Raw genomic sequence first — 18,943 nt, forward strand, 5'->3', positions numbered from 1 at the left:
GCCAGTGCAGTGAGAAAGTGTTATCCTGACCATCCAATCCCTGGCCGTGGTAGGAAGCCTATAAATCCTGGGAGGAAAAATAAACTCTGCTCTTTCCTTCACCACACCTCGACCTGTGTCCGCGTGATCAATTGATCTTCAGTGGTAACATCTGGTGAACCCCGCCGTGTCTTGCACGTGCGTTACAGGGTACTGTCTAGTCTGTGGCTATGGATGGTTTCGGGCTTTCTCTTACGGAGGGCCTGGTTCTGGAGATATGGCATGCGGTGTCTGATCAAAGAGGGATTGATGTTTCGTATGCTGACTTTCAGCGATTGTGTGAGTATGGGAGAACTGAGGGGTTTTTCCCTGTGGTTGAAGCGATTTTTTCGCAGTCAGCTTGGGAGGCTTTAGGCGATTCCCTGATCGAGTCTCTCCTGGTCGGTTATCAGCCCCGGCTGCTCTGGCTGCTCGGGATCTGGCGGAGGTGTGGCTTTCTGAGGTCGAGTCCGGAGGTCGGCTCTCCCGGGATCGCCGGGGCCCCCAGCAGGTTGAACAGGGACGCCGCGGGATCGGTGGGCGTGACCCCGCCTCGGCCAGCGCCGCGGTGGTGTAAGCCTGAGGCGGCCTTGGAGCCTTGCCAGCGGGCCGTCAGGGGCGCCGCGGACGCGGGGGATGTAACGCCGCCTCGGCCCGCGCCCCGGCGGTGGAAGCCCGGGGCGGGGTCGCCTCTTCCGTGTGCCCTCCCCGCCCCCGCCCATGGGGGGGGGCGTGAGGGGGGGGCGGCGCCGGCCCTGGGGGATGCCTCGGGGTCGGTGCCGTGTCCCTGCTGCGGCTGGGCCGTGCCGTACCCCGCGGTGGGGGACGGGCCGGGCCCGGGCTCCGCGCCGGCAGCCACGCAGGCTGTTCCCCTGCAGGAGCAGCCGGCACCGCTCCTTGGACCTTTCGCCCCTGGGGAACCACTGTTGGGGGCGGTTCCCAGCGCTGCCCCCTCCCGCTCCGGATTCATGGGGCGTGGGGGCGGGTTCTGCGGGTGCTGCGGACGCCGGGCCGGGTTCTGCTGGCCACGCGCTGCCGGTTTTCCCTCCTGCAAGCCCGGGTTGTCCCCTGGCAGCAGAAGACGACACTGCCCCGGCTTCGCAGGCTGTGCCTGTACTGGCGCCCCGGTCCCCCGCCGCGACAGGAACGGGCTGTGCCGAGCTGCCTCCAAACTCCCCCGCCTCGGGTTCCCAGGCATCACTTGAGCCTGCGGCTGGAGCCGCCCCTCCCCCGCCGCCTCCTGCGGCTGTGGCAGACCAAGGTCCTGAGGTGTTTACCACTGGCTCCGGTGGTGATGCCGCGGGGGAAAAGCCAGTGGCCTTGACGGGCCAAGGGTCCCAGGCTGCTGGAGCCTCTTCAGCTGGCCTGTGGACTTTGTCCTCCTGTGAAATGACTGTGCAGCTGAGCGTATCAAGCATTTCATGTGCTTCCAAATGCTTTGGTCCGGTGGGTGAGGGCATGAGTGCTCTTCTTGTGGCATGGTTGAATATCACTGCCCAAGGCATCATTGTTCACCTAGGGGACATTGATTCGGAATTCCTGGGGTGCATTTCTGCCATGGGTTCCACACTCCTGCCTCCTGTTTCTATCCCTGCGGGACCTGGATTTGCTCACTTTGTGCCTTTTGAGTTTTATGTTCGCAGAGCTGAGACCCAGCTGCGGGGAGATGTTGGCTTCGGGTTCCCTGGACCTCCCTGGGTTCACGGACTGCTGTTCTGACAGCCAGGGGTGATCCTGAACGGGTCTGCACCCAGTCCATCCTTGGTGAGATGCTGTCAGAGATTAGCTTCCGTGGGTTTTGACACTGGCATGGACATCACGATTGTCAAGTTTGCTGATGGACCCGATGCTGACACATTTAACACAAAGAAGAACTTGAGACTGACTCTTTGTTCAGTATTTTCTGTTGTCTTCTCTCATGATAGGCTAGTCACCATCCGTGACTGGATGCAAGAACAGTTGGATCACAGTGATCTGGAGTTTCAACCAGTCCCTGGGACATTCCTGTTTTCTGTATCAAGAAGAAGTCTGGGAAATGGGGGTTGCTGTAATACCTCCAGAAAGTTAATGCTATGATGGAAATCATGGGGATGTTGAAGGCTAGCATGCCTTCACCTCCCATGTTTCCTGTTGATTGGCTAGTCCTCATCGTGGATCTGAAGGATTGTTCTTTGCAATTCCTTTGCATCCTGATGACAGACCTAAATTTGTCTTTCTGGTGCCAGCTATCATTAATGCTGAGCCCACACAGAGATATCAATGGAGATTTTGCCATAAGGCATGCAAAATTTGCCGGCATTTGCCGATGATATGGGGCTCTAGCCCTCTCTGAAGTTTGCAAGCAGTTTCCTGCTGCTCATTTCTACAACCTCCCTGAAATTATTTGAGAGTCAAAATGATTTTGGGACAAACAGTCCTGCATTTGGAGGTGCAATTATTTTATTATTTTTTTGCATTCAGTGCAGACACTGCATGAATGATGTCCAGATATTAATGGACTTTCACATGGTTGTGTCCTTATATGGGACTGACCACGACAGAACTGTCTCCCTTGTTTGGTCTATTAAAGGTGGACTCTGATTTTAAAGACACCTCTGACACTGACCCACTGGCACAGTAGATGCTGGAGGAGGTTCTGTGAGCAGTTTCTGCTCCTCAAGTTTATTACGTTAATCTTTCCGTTGATGTCGCTGGTTTGTTTTCTGGGTTTTTTTTTTTGGAGAGTCATGAGGCTGGATCAGCCCAACTGATAGAATTACAGACTGCTGTCATAGCATTTCATAAGTTTTCCCAGGCACCTTTCAATTTGGCCATGGATTCTGCCTCTGTGACCAAATTGAGAGCCATCCACAAGCAGGTGTTGATGTTGGACAACTGTGTCATTTATTTTGGAGTTTTGTTGTTTTTCTGGTTTTTTTGGGTTTTTTTTGTAATAACGAAAGGGTGAGATATCACCCTGAAATTACAGCCTTCTGATTGTATGGAGTATTGTATTTTTCTATTATTTATTTCTATTATTTATTTTTTGATTGTTTATAATGTTGCTAGTTTCTTTGTTCATTTTTCTTTTTTTCATTTCTTTTTGTTAAACCAAAAAGGGTGAGATGTCGCCCTGAAAACTCAGCTTCTGAGCTTGCTAACATAGTTTTCTAAGGACTTTCCCAGGACAGTAACTAGAAACATAGATATGTGTACATTCTTTCTGTTACACGTCTTGTGATGGGCATCTCTCATGGCCAGTGCAGTGAGAAAGTGTTATCCTGACCATCCAATCCCTGGCCGTGGTAGGAAGCCTATAAATCCTGGGAGGAAAAATAAACTCTGCTCTTTCCTTCACCACACCTCGACCTGTGTCCGCGTGATCAATTGATCTTCAGCGGTAACAAACACTCACACCAAACTTGGTGTAATCCGCAAATTTGCTAATCATAGACTTAATCCCCTCATCTGGGTAAACAATAAAGATATTAAACATCACTGAGCCAAACACTGATCCCTGGAAGACACCACTGGTGACTAGCCTCCAACTGGATGTGATAGTAAGAGATTTTAAAATCATAGAAAATTTGGGGACTTAGAAAGAAAGTTAGGCTTGGCAAGCCCTGGGAAAAGTGTTAAAAGTAGGCCCTGGAAAATGTTAGGCCTTGTGCTTGCTAACATCATGTGAAACTTCACCTGTGTAGTCAGTATATGATAAATGATATAATTGTTAGATGTGATTAGATATAATTATTGTTTAAAGAATCATGAGAACCTATGCTAGGGGTTTGAGGGGGATCACGAGAAATCCATTATTGGGTAAAATCAATGTATACAATAGAACAGTGTAAGTTTAATAATTAATATGTGTAGGAAAACAATTTAACACAGCAAACGCATGATATTTGAGTAACAGCCTGTCTGCACAACCCAGCTTTCAATCCAGGCAACAATTCTAAGGGCAGTGTGCTTGAAACTCTCCTGGAATAGCGAGAATAAAGAAAAACAATGGCATTGTGTACATGGAAAAGAATGTTAAACAATATGTATTAACCAATAGTAGCTCGTTAAACCCCGCGAACCCTGTCGGACCTTATAAAAGTGTGATAAAGATAGAAATAAATGACATTTGCTATACCTCTCTGAGGACTCAGTGAATAGTCTGAGTGGTTTTCCATTACCTGGTGCTCTGAACAGGAACCCTTTGCAGACAAAGGGTACCAGCTCAGCAGTTTCACACAGCGGTGGGACATGGAAGCGGATCAGAGCTGGGTGGCAGATTTGCACGGCGGTTGGACGTGGAAGTGAACCCAAGTTGGGGAAAGCCGGGGACAGAGGAGTCTGAGATGGAAGACCGAAGGCAGGTATTCTTTGGCACTCAGGGAGAAGGAATCGCGACCCTTCCCCCGTCCAGGCCTGCTAGCATGAAAATTGAATTTGCAGCAGCACAAACTGCTTCAAAGCATACTCGTTAAACGAGAGGAATCAGTAAAGGATAAGGACCTTGAAAAGCTCGTTTTATGGGCTAGAGAAAACAGAAGGTTGAAAATGCCTCCACTGCTTTTTGCAGTGGAAGAACAGAGAGAAATAGGAGACCAGTTGGAGAAAACAATTACGAGGAAAAGCAAGGACACTCTGTTCTACAGTCTCGCTTGGCGGATTGTAATTAATACCTTAAAAGACATGAAAGAGAGATCTTCTCAGGCTGCGAGCCCCATAATTTTACCTGCGTCACAGCAGCAGCTGTCTTTACCTCCCACTACTGGGTGAGCATTCCTGTCTATGCTGCCCTTGGAGAGAGGGGGGGAGAGTCAGAGACAAGAAAATAAGGAAATGTTCAATGTTTTTAAATCGATTTTGGACATACAGGGACAAGATATTAACTCTACTTTTGAAGAGAAGCCAGATTTAGATCGGTTTCCACCCGACCCAGGGGGGGCATGGGGGAACATTGGAGCGTGCGCAGAGAACAAAACACCCCCCATGGAACAGGCACTGCAGAAGAAGCTCCAAGGCCACGTTAGACAAATATCAGCAATTACAGAAACAGCTGAGCAGAAACAGGTGGCTCAGACAGCTTCAAAGGGAGACAAAATAGTCAAAAAATTGCTAACTACATGGCATCTAGTTCAAAAGTCATTACTGTAATTAAAAGTTGATAAACTGCAATGGTCACCATTGCTACCACCTGGCCCTGAGAGGCTTTTCATGTAACAACACCTGTTTTTTTAAAATCATGTCCTTTTGCCTGTCTGCGAACAACAAGAGAAATATTGAGAGAAAGAACTGCATTTGTTAGAGTTAACTTTGTGGGTTTTTTCTCTCCGTTTTTCCCCTCTGCGAGAGTATGTGGGGGATGGTGAAGACTTCACTCAAACCTTCTAGAGATAACAGCAGCAGAGCAGGCAGCTCACCCCCCCACTCCCTCTATAAGAAGAAGCACTGGGATAGTACCCAGTTTGTTAAAAAGTCATGATTCATTGTTTTTTTAGAATGTCTTTATATACCCTTTTAGAGTTAATTTTGTGTTTTTAAGTAATTATGAGTTCTTGCAGTTTTAGAGAGTTTTACTGGAGAAATTATTGCAATTCTTTAGAAAATGTAAAAAACCCTCTTTAAAAATGTTTAGAGTAAATATTAACAGAAGTAAAAGTTAGCTTGCAATAATTAGTTTTAAATCCTAACATTAAAATATTGAATGATTTACAGTTGCTAGTAAAACGACCTTCCAATTAATGTTATTTACAGAAGATATTGATGGTTTAAAAAATAATTAGCTAGAACTTCATTGTACCAGACAAAGTTAAGTTAACCATATATTACCCATTTGCTTGTTTTTTCCACAATTTTAATTAGGCACTTTCAATGTGAGATTTTTTTTCTTATGAAAAAGACATGTAACAGCATATATACCAATTTGGACTTTGGATTTTAATTAAAAATTAGACTTGATGTTTTTGAAAAGAGCTACAAAAGCTGAATGGCAACTTGCCAAACCCTGTGTTGTTGTGGTTTTTCTTTAGTAAAACTGCCCTTTAAGAATACTAACAAACTTTAGCATATACCAAGAAATTCCTGTTATGAATAAGTATTTTCAGTAACATCTGCAGTTATTGTGAATTATTCTCAAAGCCAGATGACATGGAATTGTGATGTATTTGTTGCATCCTTATAATCTCTATAGTGAATCCATGTTACTGTTATATTATGTTCAAAGTTATATACCAAGCTTTCTGTTGCCTTTTTTTGTAATAATAGAGTAAGATTGAGTTTTATGTTCTCATTTGATATAGATTAAGTGTTAATAGAATTAAGCAAAGTTAAGTTTCACTATGTTTGAGTGTTTTTAGGTTAAGTTTTACAACTTTGGTATTCTTTTGAGGTTAAGTTTTGTTATTTCCTTCTGTCATAATTAATTTCTACCAGGTTTAAATATTGCTTAATTTAATTTGTCTCATGTTTTGTTAAAAGACAGTTGTCTAAACTGCAAAGTATAGTCATTTTCCTAGAGAAATGAAGATGACTACGACTGAAGTAGCTGTGATGGAACACTGATAAACACCTGCTTGTAGAGAAAAGAAGATACAGTCTGTTGCATCCTTCATTTCATTGAAGTTTAATTTATTTGTTGCAATCTCTGCAGTTTTTGTTTTCTATAGGTAACACAAAAGAATAGTGACTTATTTACTAGGAAATTTAGAAGTTTTTTTACCTTATTTCACTTTTGGTCATTAAGACATGAATGTTCTGAAAATATTATCTTAATTTTTTCAGACATTTACTGCAGACATATTTATTGTAAAATGTGAATTTATAGTTTTTTATGATGAGCATTATATATAGAGTGTTATTGTTGTATTTATAGCCAGCTTCTCATATATTTTAACACATCTTTGTGTAATTACCTTTTAGACACAAGTCATTTGAGATATTTTTGGTTTTTAACTACAGATGCATCTTGATAAACAAGCTATATAGCTGTTCCTATACAGAGTTTTCTTGTTTTTTACTCCTTTCCTTGTTTAAGAAGACTTGCTTTTGCCTAATCCAGTATAGCATTATTATTTTTCAGTGCTTCCAGAATTCCAAGAAAATGTATCATTGCTGAAAGTCAGCTTCCACGAGAGAAACTTCAGATTAAACCAACTGCTAAATGGTTTAATTGGTCTGTTGCCTAAGACTTCTGATCATTTGCTTTACACAAATGCATTTCAACAGTTTGCTGAACTTTAAGCATCTCCTAGCTGCTAGTATTAAGTACCTTCTTTTGAAAATTACTTAAGATACATCTTTCCAGTTTAAAGCCTAAGGCTTTGGCCAAGCCTTGACTTCACCTGGATGGAATGTTTGCCAACAGATCCAGATGTCTTTTGCACCAAATCAGTACTGGAGTCACTTTTGACTTGGCAATTTGAGTGTATTACTATGACAGCTGGATCAATTTTGAAGTGGGCTTGGAGAATCATTTCCAGAGGTGGTTATCCAGTCCTTCCCAGATTTTTTTGTCTGTTTGCAGACTATGGGATGCTGGTGCAGTGTTTTAGTAGTTAATAGTAATTCTATATCACATATGTTATTAATAATGATTATTATCTGACTGATTTCTGACTGGTGTAGGTTTTTTGACATTATGTGTATAGTTTTGTGTTGATATTAATATGCATGAGAGAAGCAAATCTCACTTTTAAAAGCAAAAGTAATTTATACCCTGAAAACATTCAATTAATATAATATGTGCATTAGAAATTTAGACCACAATTCATTTTGAATAATGAAATATTTAAATCAAAAATTTAGAAAAGATGGTATAATCTGAATTTACAATTAAGTGTACCACAGCTAAGCCAAAATGATTCATTAAATTCAAGGGGAGAAGTGCCTATGTTTTGTTGACATGCTCAAAAGAGTCACCTATTCATCAGACAAGACTGTCTGCCTCTGAAAACATGAGACCCAATGGACAGAGAAGTCACCATACAGCCTTAATACTCCAAAAATGATCAGAAGTGGAGCTGCCAGGACACAGTTATGTCTGAAAACTACACAGTTTGCCAACAGAAGTTTTATGTTGTCATCATGATGTTGTGTCTCTACCAATTCTCTTCAGTTATTCCCTGTTTTAAGATTTGAAAGAATGTGTTGTATGAATCTTTCTAACCACTCAGTCTCTGTCCATGAACAATTAAACAGCTGCAAAACAGGTTACACGCCCTGAAAGAAGATAATAACCCTATTGAAAGTTTGTTAACAAATTGGGACATTACTAAGTAGTCAAAATCTCTTGTACCAGAAGCGAGATGAATTCTTGTTATAGTGTTGTAATGCAGTTAGGAAAAATGGTATGACCCAAAAAATGTACCCCCGAAAATGTAGACTTGTAAGTTCTTTCCCTTATCTTGTTCTCCCCAGCTCCCCTTATTGGTTGTGTAAATTCCCCCACACCCCTATCCCCTGCCTTGAAAAAGGGGTACCTCTCAATACCTCTTCCTCTTTCCCTCCTGCCATCTCACCCCGAAAGATCCCAAGAAATAAAACTGCAACTGCCATCTCAGCAAAGGGAAAGAGTCTCGTTTTTAGGGCCTCATCTGGCAAGCTAAAACTACCTCCCCAGCCTCCCTGCCCGCTGCGGGGTGGACAGTGGTAACAGAGGGGCTGGGGACAAAGTTATAATAGCATTATAGTATTAATAGAGATAGTTATTGTAAGCTGTACGGTATCCTGTATCTGTAAAAGTCTGAAACAAATAGCGTCCGAAGCCTGGGTTGTGCAAAAAGTACAAGGGGGAATTGTAGTAAAACATTTTAACAGAGCAAAAGCATGATATTTGAGTAACAGCCTGTCTGCACAACCCAGCTTTCAGTCCAGGGCAGTGTCCTTGAAACTCTCCTGGAACAGCAAAAATTAAGAAAGACAATGGCATTGTGTACATGGAAAAGAGTGTTAAACAGTATGTATTAACCAATAATAGCTTGTTAAGCCGTGCGAACCCTGTAGGACCCTATAAAAGTGTGCTTAAGATAGAAATAAATGAAGTTTGCTATACTTCAGTGAAGACTCAGTGAATAGTCTGAGCGGTTTTCCATTAAATATGTAAATTATATAACAATAGAGTAGAAAAACATGTTCAGCTCAAAACCAAGTTGTTGTGGTTTTAAAGCAGTAACCAAAAAATCTCTAGAAAACTTACTTATTTCTTGCTGTGAGATATGGATTAGAACAAGAGCAATACAGGCTTAAAACTTAAAAGGAACAAAGAAAGTTTATTACCAAAAACTAAAAGAATTAGAAACCAGAATAAACTTCCAGAAAACCCTTTATTTCCCCCACTACCCAACCATTCCCTTGTTCACATGACAACATAGAGACAAAAAACTTTGGTGGTTAAAACAGTCCTAATTCTTGCTATAGTCCTTTCATCAGTCTTTGTAGAGAAACAGAAGTTTTTTTCTGCTAATCTATGGAGCTTTTCACAAGAAAGCTATTTTTCTTCATAGCTTTCTATTTCTCTGATGCCAGCTGCCCGGAAATTCTTTCATCAGTTCTCTCCTCCCATTTCACATCACTCCGAGATGTGTATGGGTCAATGAGTCTAGGGATGTCATTTTTAAGGATGAGTTATTCAAAGGCAAAAGTTCTCTTCATCTGTTTTTGTGAACCTCTCTGGAAACAGAAGTTTTCTCTTTGCCTCTTACGGGCCACAAATCTTCAACTATCACTTCTCCCCCCCATTCCAGCATCTTACAGGATCACAACTACTTCACCATTTGCTCAAAATCCACACTTTGAAACACTCCGTTCCTCCCAATATACTCTGTCATGAATTAAAGGAGTTTTTTTCAGAACACTATTGTCCATCTCCATAGCTTTAACAGAAAAATATTTCAGCTTATTAAAGCATCTCCTTCTTTCTCTACCCCCTCTGAGGCTTAATTCTTTTCTTCACTCGTGTTGTCTTTTTACATGTTGATCACTCTTCCCCTTTCTCTGGGAAAAAGGATAAATCTGCAAGTCTCATCCAGGTAATAAAAGAGTTAAAGTCTTGCTCAAGCTGCACATGTTCATGGTGTCGAGTTTCAGTTCAGTGGCAGAAACTGCAAACCAAGCTAGGCCGGCTGGCTCCGTTTTTCTTCCCTCCCCCACCCTCTGTGGCCTTGTCCGGCCTGGTGGGGGGGGGGCAGGGCTGGGGGAAGGAGGCAGAGCCGGAGCCTGTTACCTTTTCAGAAGCCGGAAACCAAAGAGAGCCAGAAATTCCCGTGCTTACATCTTAAGGTAGGTGTTCACACGTTGATCCCACTTTTCAATGGTCAAAATCACTGACAGTTCTCAGAGATGGTTAGTTATTGGTCAGGAGAAAAAACTCCCATCAGTCTCCAGCAGTTTCAACTTCCCTAGCTCCCAAGGCTAATCTTACAGATGCAGAACTTAATATATATAAAGCAGGAGATTGGGAATACCAGTATCATAGTCACCCCAGGACACAAGCTGAGTCAGATTTGGGTATGTGTACCCCTGACGCCTAGAGCTCTTTAATAAAGTGCCTTCATATAATCATTCTGTGCTTATGTGTTCCTGAACGCTAACATTTTGGCGACCGAGATGGCACCCTGTGAGTGCTGCTGAGCGAGTTCTCGACCCGATCACCCTCCAGCTGGCACCGAGGGATTCTTACATAGCCCATCAGCCGGGACCTTCTCCGCTGCTCAAAGCGTCGTCGGGGGAAGAGTTAAGGTGCTTTTACTTTGGTTTGGTTGCCTTCCAATAAGACACAGCTAAAGCTACACTTGGTAGGGTTAAAAGAATTCCTGGTGGTATTGCCTAGGTGCCGTCCATCAGATGACTACAAAAGCGTCACAGGTTCGGCATTTGTGGTGTATTGTAGTTGTAATATGGAGAAGCTCAAAGGGATTTCGTGTGGCAATGCCCTTGTACCGCGAACTTCTCCTTTGGAGTGCTTATTAGCACACTGGAAACAGGGTAACTTTGGGGAAGAATTACATAGGACTATGTTAATTTTGCTGAGATCTCCCTACAGAAGAAGACCCCGGTGACCCCGTCTTGTCCATTGGTAGCTATAATGCCCCTCTTCTCTCTCTTTAATTTGTTTTGGTTATCTTTTCCTCTCTCTCTCCCTCTCCTCTATCACATAACCCTTGTTTTTGGCACTAAAATAAAGGTTCATTATTACTGTTGTGATTTAAACTGAAAACCCTTTGTATCCTTTTTGCACTCTGAGATCAAACAAACCTCTCATGACTCCCGCTCGCATTAGCGGATTGTGACATTTAAACTGGAGTCAGAGACAAGATTTCTGACAGACAGAAGGGGCTGCAGGTTTGCTGTGCAGTCTGTATTAGTGGAAGGATGTTTCCCTCCAGCCATACCTAGCCCAATACTCCCAAAAGAGTGAGCGGTGTCTAGAAAGCAAGGGGGGGAAATTCAAATTTCTTGCAAACTGCACACACTGAGGTGAAAAGCACTCCACACTCGCTTGACGGCTCCGTCTGCAGAATTTTGCAAAAGATCTCTTAGTGCAAAAGGGCGGGACTGGATTTATTTTTGTTGTTGTGTGTATGGATTTCGTCTGCTTGGTGTAGCGAAAAGACAACCAGAATTTTAAACTGAAAGAGTGCCTCCAAAGCAGATTTGGTCTTTTCACCCATACAGAGAAGCAAAAAGCTGTGTGTGTGTACATAATTTTAGCTTATACCTCCCTGTAGTGATTTTCCCTTCATAAAAATGACTGAAAACGGCAATGCAGAAGTTAAAGCTGCATGTTATGCTCTGTTAGCAAAACACAATGACAGACCTTCTCCACGAGGGGAAGAATGGGTGCTTAATAATTGGTTTGATTTGGAAAATGTAATTGATAGAATATGTTCCTAACAACATGAAACAAAATTTAAACTGGGCAAAAATATATACTCTGCTCAGTTTTGGGAGCTTGTCTTACAGCAGCTATAGAAACTTGCTTTAAGCAAAGAAGCAAGGAAAGAACTATTATAGACTCCCTTCCAAACCTAGTTGAAATTTTGCAAAAAAAAATTAGATGAAGAAAGGAGTAAGATCAATCTGGTACAAGCAGCCCTTCATGATAAAAATTTTTAAAAAAATGCTGACTAGCTGAAGAGAAACAGAAGAGAGGGAAACCCCTCTCATTAATCACATTTACCCTCAGAAGGAGCTAACTCAGATAAAATTGCGAGGAACACTGCTGTCCTAGTTTGAAACCTCTTATTAAAACAGAATATAATTATATCAGTGATGATCTTGATCCACATATAATCACTAAAAAAAATAACAACAACAAAAAAACAGCTCCCCTATACTGCTACTGAATTGGTTAAGTTAAAAAAGGAGTACGGGTGTTTCCCTCACAAGGAGACAAGGAGTCAGAGACAGAATACGTATTCTGAGTGTCTCTCACCAGAGGAATTCAAATTCAATTGAGAGAACAGGAAGCCAGTGAGTACTGGGGACATGGAGTCTTCTTAACAGCAGGAGACAGACGTAACCCATGGTTCCTAGCTCAGCGCACAGCTTATTGGGCAGAGTGGCTTAACCCCTTGGAAAGGGGGGACTCCATAGCTATAGTTGGTACCCTTGACCAACTACTGGAAAACATTCACAAAGCTGCATGCTTGCAAATGATACACGACAGAAAATTAACTGCTGGCTGTGAATTGCCAACACAGTTACCTGTGAAGCCTGAAATTATGACTCCTTTAATTCGAGGCCTTCCAGAATCACTTAAACCTATAGCAATTCTCCTCCAAAGAAAACCATAGCAGCTATAACCCCTGTGTATAGACTAGATAGATTTCTTGGGAACCCAACTGATCTACCTGGTTCCACTGATCCTGGGTTTACTCCCTTCACCATCGCCTCTCAGTTGACAGGTTCACAATTGCGTTCTCCTGCTAGGAACCATAAAGTTTGGACATGGAGCTGTCACCCTGAAAACTCAGTTTTTTCGATCTTGTTGACAAAGTTTCCAAGAACTTTCCCAGGACAGTGACTGTAAGCATAGATATGTATACATTCTTTCTGATACACGTCCTTTGAGGGATGTCTTGCAAGACCAGTGTGATTGGAAAGATAGTAACTTAACCAATCCCTGGTTATTGCCGAGAATCTATAAATACTGAAGTTGTAAGAATAAAACCAGTAATTTTTCCCTGTTATATGGGAGCCATGACTGAGTCACTGCGTGTCCTAGAGTAACATCTGGTGACCCCAACATGACTGCAGGTAACAATTAGTGTTGAGGTAGGTAATTTGCAGTGAACATGACTTCGCCTGGGTTCTCTCCAACGGACACCCTGGTTATGGAGTTTTGGCGTGGTTTGCTAGATAGAAAGCGGATCAATGTTTCAGATGCTGATTTTCAGTGACTGTATCATGGAAAATCTGAAGGGTTTTTTCCTATGGTTGAGACAGCTTTTTCGAGGCAGTCTTGGAGTGTGTTAGGGACCGCTCTGATTCAGGTGACACCCGCAGGGTATAATGCAAAAATAGCTTGGCTTTTGGTGATTTAAAGACAGTGTGACTGTGCCCTGGAGGACTTTTGGTCCTCTTCTGCTAATTCAGTGTCTGTTTCCTCTGAGTTGGACGAGAATAGTGACATAAATTCCAGCTTGGGAGGCAAGGCGGAGCCCCCCCCCATTCCCTGTTTTGACGCGGGGCTGGAGGAGTACTGTGTCTCAGATCCCAAGGTTGACTCCACCGGAGTTGTCGTGGCTGCCGGCAGGCTGGGCTCCTACCAGCAGGCTCTTGGGGACTCCACAAAGCTGCTGAGTGTGGCCCCGCTTGGCCTGGTGCCACAGAGGCAGAAGGCCGATATGGAATCGCCTTTCCTATGTGCATTTCTGGCACAAAAGCAGGGAGAGCTGTCAGGGGAGGGGCTCGCATTGCCCCGGGAGGCGAAGTTCGGGACTATCCTGTGCTCTCATTGTGGCGGGGCTGTACCATATCCTACGGGAGCTGACGGGGAAGGCCTGAAACCTGCGCCGACTGCTATGCAGGGGAGGGTGGGTGGTGTCCTGGAGGATAGGGGTTTGATTGACCTTCTCTTGGACCCTGTCCCAGTCGGTGGGGAGCCCGGGCTGCTCCGCACGGAGCAGCTCGTGCTTGCTCTAGGGTTGTGCGTCACCAGTGAGACCCTACTAGGGGTGGTGCCAGATGCTCCTCCTCCTGTGAGGTCCAGACAGCCCCTGGAAGCAAGGCAGGGTGGTGCCGCGGCTCCATGAGCCACACCTCTCCCTGCGCCTCTCCCCCCATAGCCATGCAGCGCCGAGCCAGCTACACCCTGTCCTGCTTCCAGTTCCTGTGCTCCGCCCAAGCCCACAGCTGGGTCGGTTAGGGTGGATGCAAGGCCTGTGTTGTTTACTTTGGGCACAGGTGGTGATACGGCTGTAAAAACACCAGTGGCCCCAAGGGGCAAGGGGTCCTGGGCTAGTGGAGTTTCTTCAGCTTGCCTATGGACTTTACCTCCCTGCCAAACAACTGTGTGGCCACGGGACCAGGCGTGGTTTTGGGAAGCGGTGAAGGCAAAAACTGACGAGCTGGCTGGCCACGATTCTGGGCATAGCCCCTTGGAAAGCGGGGATGACTCCTCTGACCCTGCTGGTGCTATGCCGGCTGTGACGCCGAGAGCTGTTGAGATGGCTTCTGGCCGAGTGCCTGTCCCTGTCTCAGGGGAGCCTGTGAGACAGGATAGTGCAGGCGGGGCCGTCCTTCCAGATCATTATCAGGCATTCCCTGTGATTCAGGACGCGATTCAGAAGGTCCATCAGCCGTTGTCATGGAAAGCCTTGGCGAATCTCCGGGAGACGGCTGAGAAACATGGGTTAGGGTCACCTGAAGTTATGCAGGCCCTTCGAGGCCTGGTTGGTGATGTCTTGGTGCCTTATGACATCTGAGGCGTAGCCTGTGTTCTTTTTCAGCCAGTTGAATATGATATGTTGGAATCTCAATGAGCTTGTGTCCTGGGGTGACTTTATGATACTGGTATCCCCAATCGTCTGGTTTATGTTATATATTAAGATCTGCACCTTTAAGACTGGCTTTGAGAGCAAGAGAGGGGGAAGAAGAAGCGCGCAGTTTGTGTTAAGGAAAAACATCACTCCCCCACATCCCGCTCCTGGACTGTGGTGTCTGCAGCACAGACAGACAGTGGGACAGAGCTTCCCTCTCTGGCTTTTAGTTAGTTTCAGCTAGCTGAGGCAGAGGAGTTCCCTGGACCTTTGTGGTTTTTTTGATCTGTGCAAGCCTGCTCTGGACTGAACACCCAGCCAAACCCCGGGAGCTCACGCCTGTGGCCCACCGGGGCCTGGGCCTCGGCACTTTCCAGCGCCGGAGGGACTGATAAGAACCTGAGTGAGCCGAGCTACACCACATAAAAAAGACTTTTCTTCCTAGACTTGCCATCCCATCGAACAGCAAGAGGTTTTATTATTTAATATTATTCAATTTCTGTTAAATAAACAGCTTTTTCCACTTCTCTCCAAGGAATTTTTTTTCTTTTCCTTTTCCTGGACCAGTTGGTGGGGAGGGGCATTTCCCTGGGGAAATCCCCCTTTGGAGTTTTCCTCCCTAATTTGCCCTAAACTAGGACAGATACAGTTTTGGCACCCAGTGCGGGGTAAGAGAAAGTGGAAAAACCTGTATTGATTGTTGGTTATATTTATTCTGTATTGGGATAAAGCAGTCAGTAGCCATGTTGTTTAGATACATAATGTCTCTCGGGGTGGAAGCCTTCATGTAGATCTGGTCCCTAGAATTTTTTGAGGTTTTAATACCTGTTTTTTCCCTCTTTCACAGTAGAGGGGCATGGATTAGAATAGTTATTGTGCTGGGCTTGGTGATAATTATTTATAGAAAGTTCATAGAACGACTGAAGTTTCTGTCAGGTATGTTTGGCTTATGGTTTCTTCGCCCAACCCTGCCTCCTAGTCCCAGTAGCACATTTTGGGAGTTTATTAGTAATTGTACCCAGTTTGTTAGAGGAAGAGCAGGGGATGAGGCTTTTCAGCCTTTTCTTTCCTTCTTCTCCTTTGAATCTGTTATGTCCCTCTTTGAGAATATCCAGTTTCCCCTGAGTGTTAAGGATACCACTTTCCTGGTAGTTCAGCTGGTTCAGCTGTTAAGCTTCCTCTATATGGTCTGCAGCTTCTCTAGAATGAGGGCTGAGATATCCAGAGGAGCCAATGAGACCCCTGCCCCAGAAGTAGACTCAGGTGTGAGAAATCCTGAGTGGTGTAGAGAATGGGAGAGAATGGGCCGAACTCTGAAGAAATTTTCTGATCCCCCAGCCTGGGAATTTTCACGTGAACAAATTCAGAACCCAGATGAAGTAGGGAAATATCTGGAAGAGAATTGCTATGATGATTCTAAGGAGAAAAATATCATTGCAATAAGCTGGGCCCTAGCGTATGCTTATCTCACGCTGCTAGATACTGTAGGGCAGGCAGATAAATCAACAGCTACCCCAGTCACTCAGGCTGCAGCCAAGCTAGCAGCCAAACCAGACAGTGAGCCTAAGCCACCAGCCAACCAGACAGTGAGCCTAAGCCAGTGTCTGTTGCTCCTACCACGAGAGGCATGAAATTCAAAACCAAAACCGATCGGCCAGTAGATGATGATAATGGTGATGCGGGGGAAGGACCCTCAAGACCAGCAACGGATCAAAAATCAGAAGACACTGGTGAACCTTTCTCCCTGAAGGACCTTCGTGGCCTGAGAAAAGATTACACTCAACGACCTGAGGAATCTATAATTAGTTGGTTAGTCCGTCTGTGGGATGCTGCAGGTGAGGCTACAGTTCTGGATGGCACTGAAGCGAGGCATCTGGGATCCCTGTCACACGATCTGGTTATCGACCAAAGAATTATGAGGGGGCCTGACCCTTGTAGTCTCTGGGAACGGGTCCTAAGAAGTGTGGCACAAAGATATCTGTGTGCAGACGATCTCTATATACAGCAAACTCGTTGGAAAACCATAGAACAAGAGATTCAGCGCTTGAGAGAAATGGCAATAGTAGAGATTGTCTTCGTGGGTGATTTAGGTACTAGAAATCCAGACTTTGTGCCATGTACATCTGTGATGTGGCGAAAACTTGTTCGACTTGAGCCACAAGAATACGCTTCTGCTTTAGCAACAATGAAGCGGGATGACCGGGAGGAGACTGTGCTGGATATGGCGAAGAAGCTTCGAGCATATGCAGATACCGTGCATGGCCCCATGCAGGCAACAATTGAAGCTGTGGAAACACGTATGCAAAACTTCCAAGACAAAATAGAAGAGAATTTCAAGAAACTCAGGGAAAACCTTCTTCCAGTCTCAACAGTACAGACCAAGAGTCCTGGTACTCAATGCAGAAGTTCTCCAAATAAAGAAAAAAAGCTACTAGCTGAGCTGTGGTTTTTTATACGTGACTGTGGACAAAACATGAAAAGATGGGACAGAAAATCTACTGCTGCTCTGGCAAAACGAGTGCATGAATTAGAAGACAGCAAGACTCAGGGGAGATACTCCACCAAAAAGAAAGCCGCTCCAGTAGCCTGAAGTCAAACTGACAAGTATGATGATGACATGCCTGATTCCCTTGAAAGAACCTCCAAGACATATACCCAAGGAAAGAAGGATAACCAGGCTTAGAGGGGCCCTGCCTCTAGCCAGGTAAAGGCTAGGGAAAACCGTGTCTTTTAGACTGTGTGGATTCGTTGGCCTGGCACATCAGAACCACGAAAATATGAGGCCTTAGTTGACACTGGTGCACAGTGCACCCTAATCCCATCAAGATATGTAAGGGCAGAATCTGTTTCTATTGCTGGTGTGACAGGGAGATCACAGGACTTTAGTGGAAGCTGCTGTAAGCCTGACTAGAAATGAGTAGAAAAAAACACCCCATTGTGACTGGCCCAGAGGCCCCATGCATTTTAGGCATAGACTACCTCCGAAGTGGGTATTTTAAAGACCCAAAGGGGCTTAGGTGAGCATTTGGGATAGCAGCTATAGAAACAGAGGGCATCAAGCAATTAAACACTTTACCTGGACTGTCAGAGAACCCATCTGCAGTAGGACTCCTAAAGGTAGAAAAACAGCGAGTGCCAATTGCCACCTCGACGGTGCACTGCCGACAATATAGAACAACTCGAGATGCTGTGATCCCCATCCACAAGATGATCCGAGAGCTGGAGAGCCAAAGGGTAGTCAGCAAAACCCACTCACCCTTCAACAGCCCCATCTGGCCTGTGCGTAAATCTGAAAGAGAATGGAGATTGACTGTGGACTATCGTGCATTGAATGAAGTGACTCCACCTCTGAGCGCAGCCGTGCCGGACATGCTGGAGCTCCAATACGAGCTGGAGTCCAAGGCAGCGAAGTGGTACGCCACTATTGACATTGCCAATGCATTTTTCTCCATTCCTCTGGCAGCAGAATGCAGGCCTCAGTTTGCCTTCACGTGGAGGGGAGTGCAGTACACTTGGAACCGACTGCCCCAGGGGTGGAAGCACAGCCCCACCATCTGCCATGGACTGATCCAGGCTGCCCTAGAAAAGGGTGAGGCTCCAGAACATCTGCAGTACATTGATGACATCATTGTTTAGAGAAAGACGGCTGAAGAAGTCTTTGAGAAAGGAGAGAAAATCATCCAGGTTCTCCTGAAAGCCGGTTTTGCCATCAAGAAGAGCAAAGTTAAGAGACCAGCTCGTGAGATTCAGTTCCTGGGGGTAAAGTGGCAAGATAGACGGCGTCAGATTCCTACTGATGTCATCAACAAGATCACAGCAATGTCTCCACCAGCCAACAAGAAGAAAACGCAAGCTTTCCTAAGTGCCATAAGTTTTTAGAAAATGCACATTCCTGAGTACAGCCAGATCGTGAACCCTCTTTACCTGGTCACCCGCAAAAAGAACACTTTCCAGTGGGGCCCTGAACAGCAACA

General features: G+C 44.8%; 1 protein-coding gene across 1 annotated transcript in view; it reads right to left on the reverse strand.

The window, feature by feature from the left end:
• Positions 1 to 427: 427 nt before the first annotated feature.
• The window catches only part of LOC148183489 (uncharacterized), a 45,427-nt gene continuing 26,911 nt past the window's right edge, over positions 428 to 18,943 (reverse strand). Inside the window, 2 exon segments of the mRNA XM_088061496.1 lie at positions 428 to 1,264; positions 3,413 to 3,465. Coding sequence (XP_087917622.1) covers positions 428 to 1,264; positions 3,413 to 3,465 — 890 coding nt within the window.

Source organism: Pseudopodoces humilis, chromosome 12, assembly GCF_049639895.1.
Source record: "Pseudopodoces humilis isolate 2021_Gansu_Grassland_sample_001 chromosome 12, ASM4963989v1, whole genome shotgun sequence".
NCBI lineage: Eukaryota > Metazoa > Chordata > Aves > Passeriformes > Paridae > Pseudopodoces > Pseudopodoces humilis.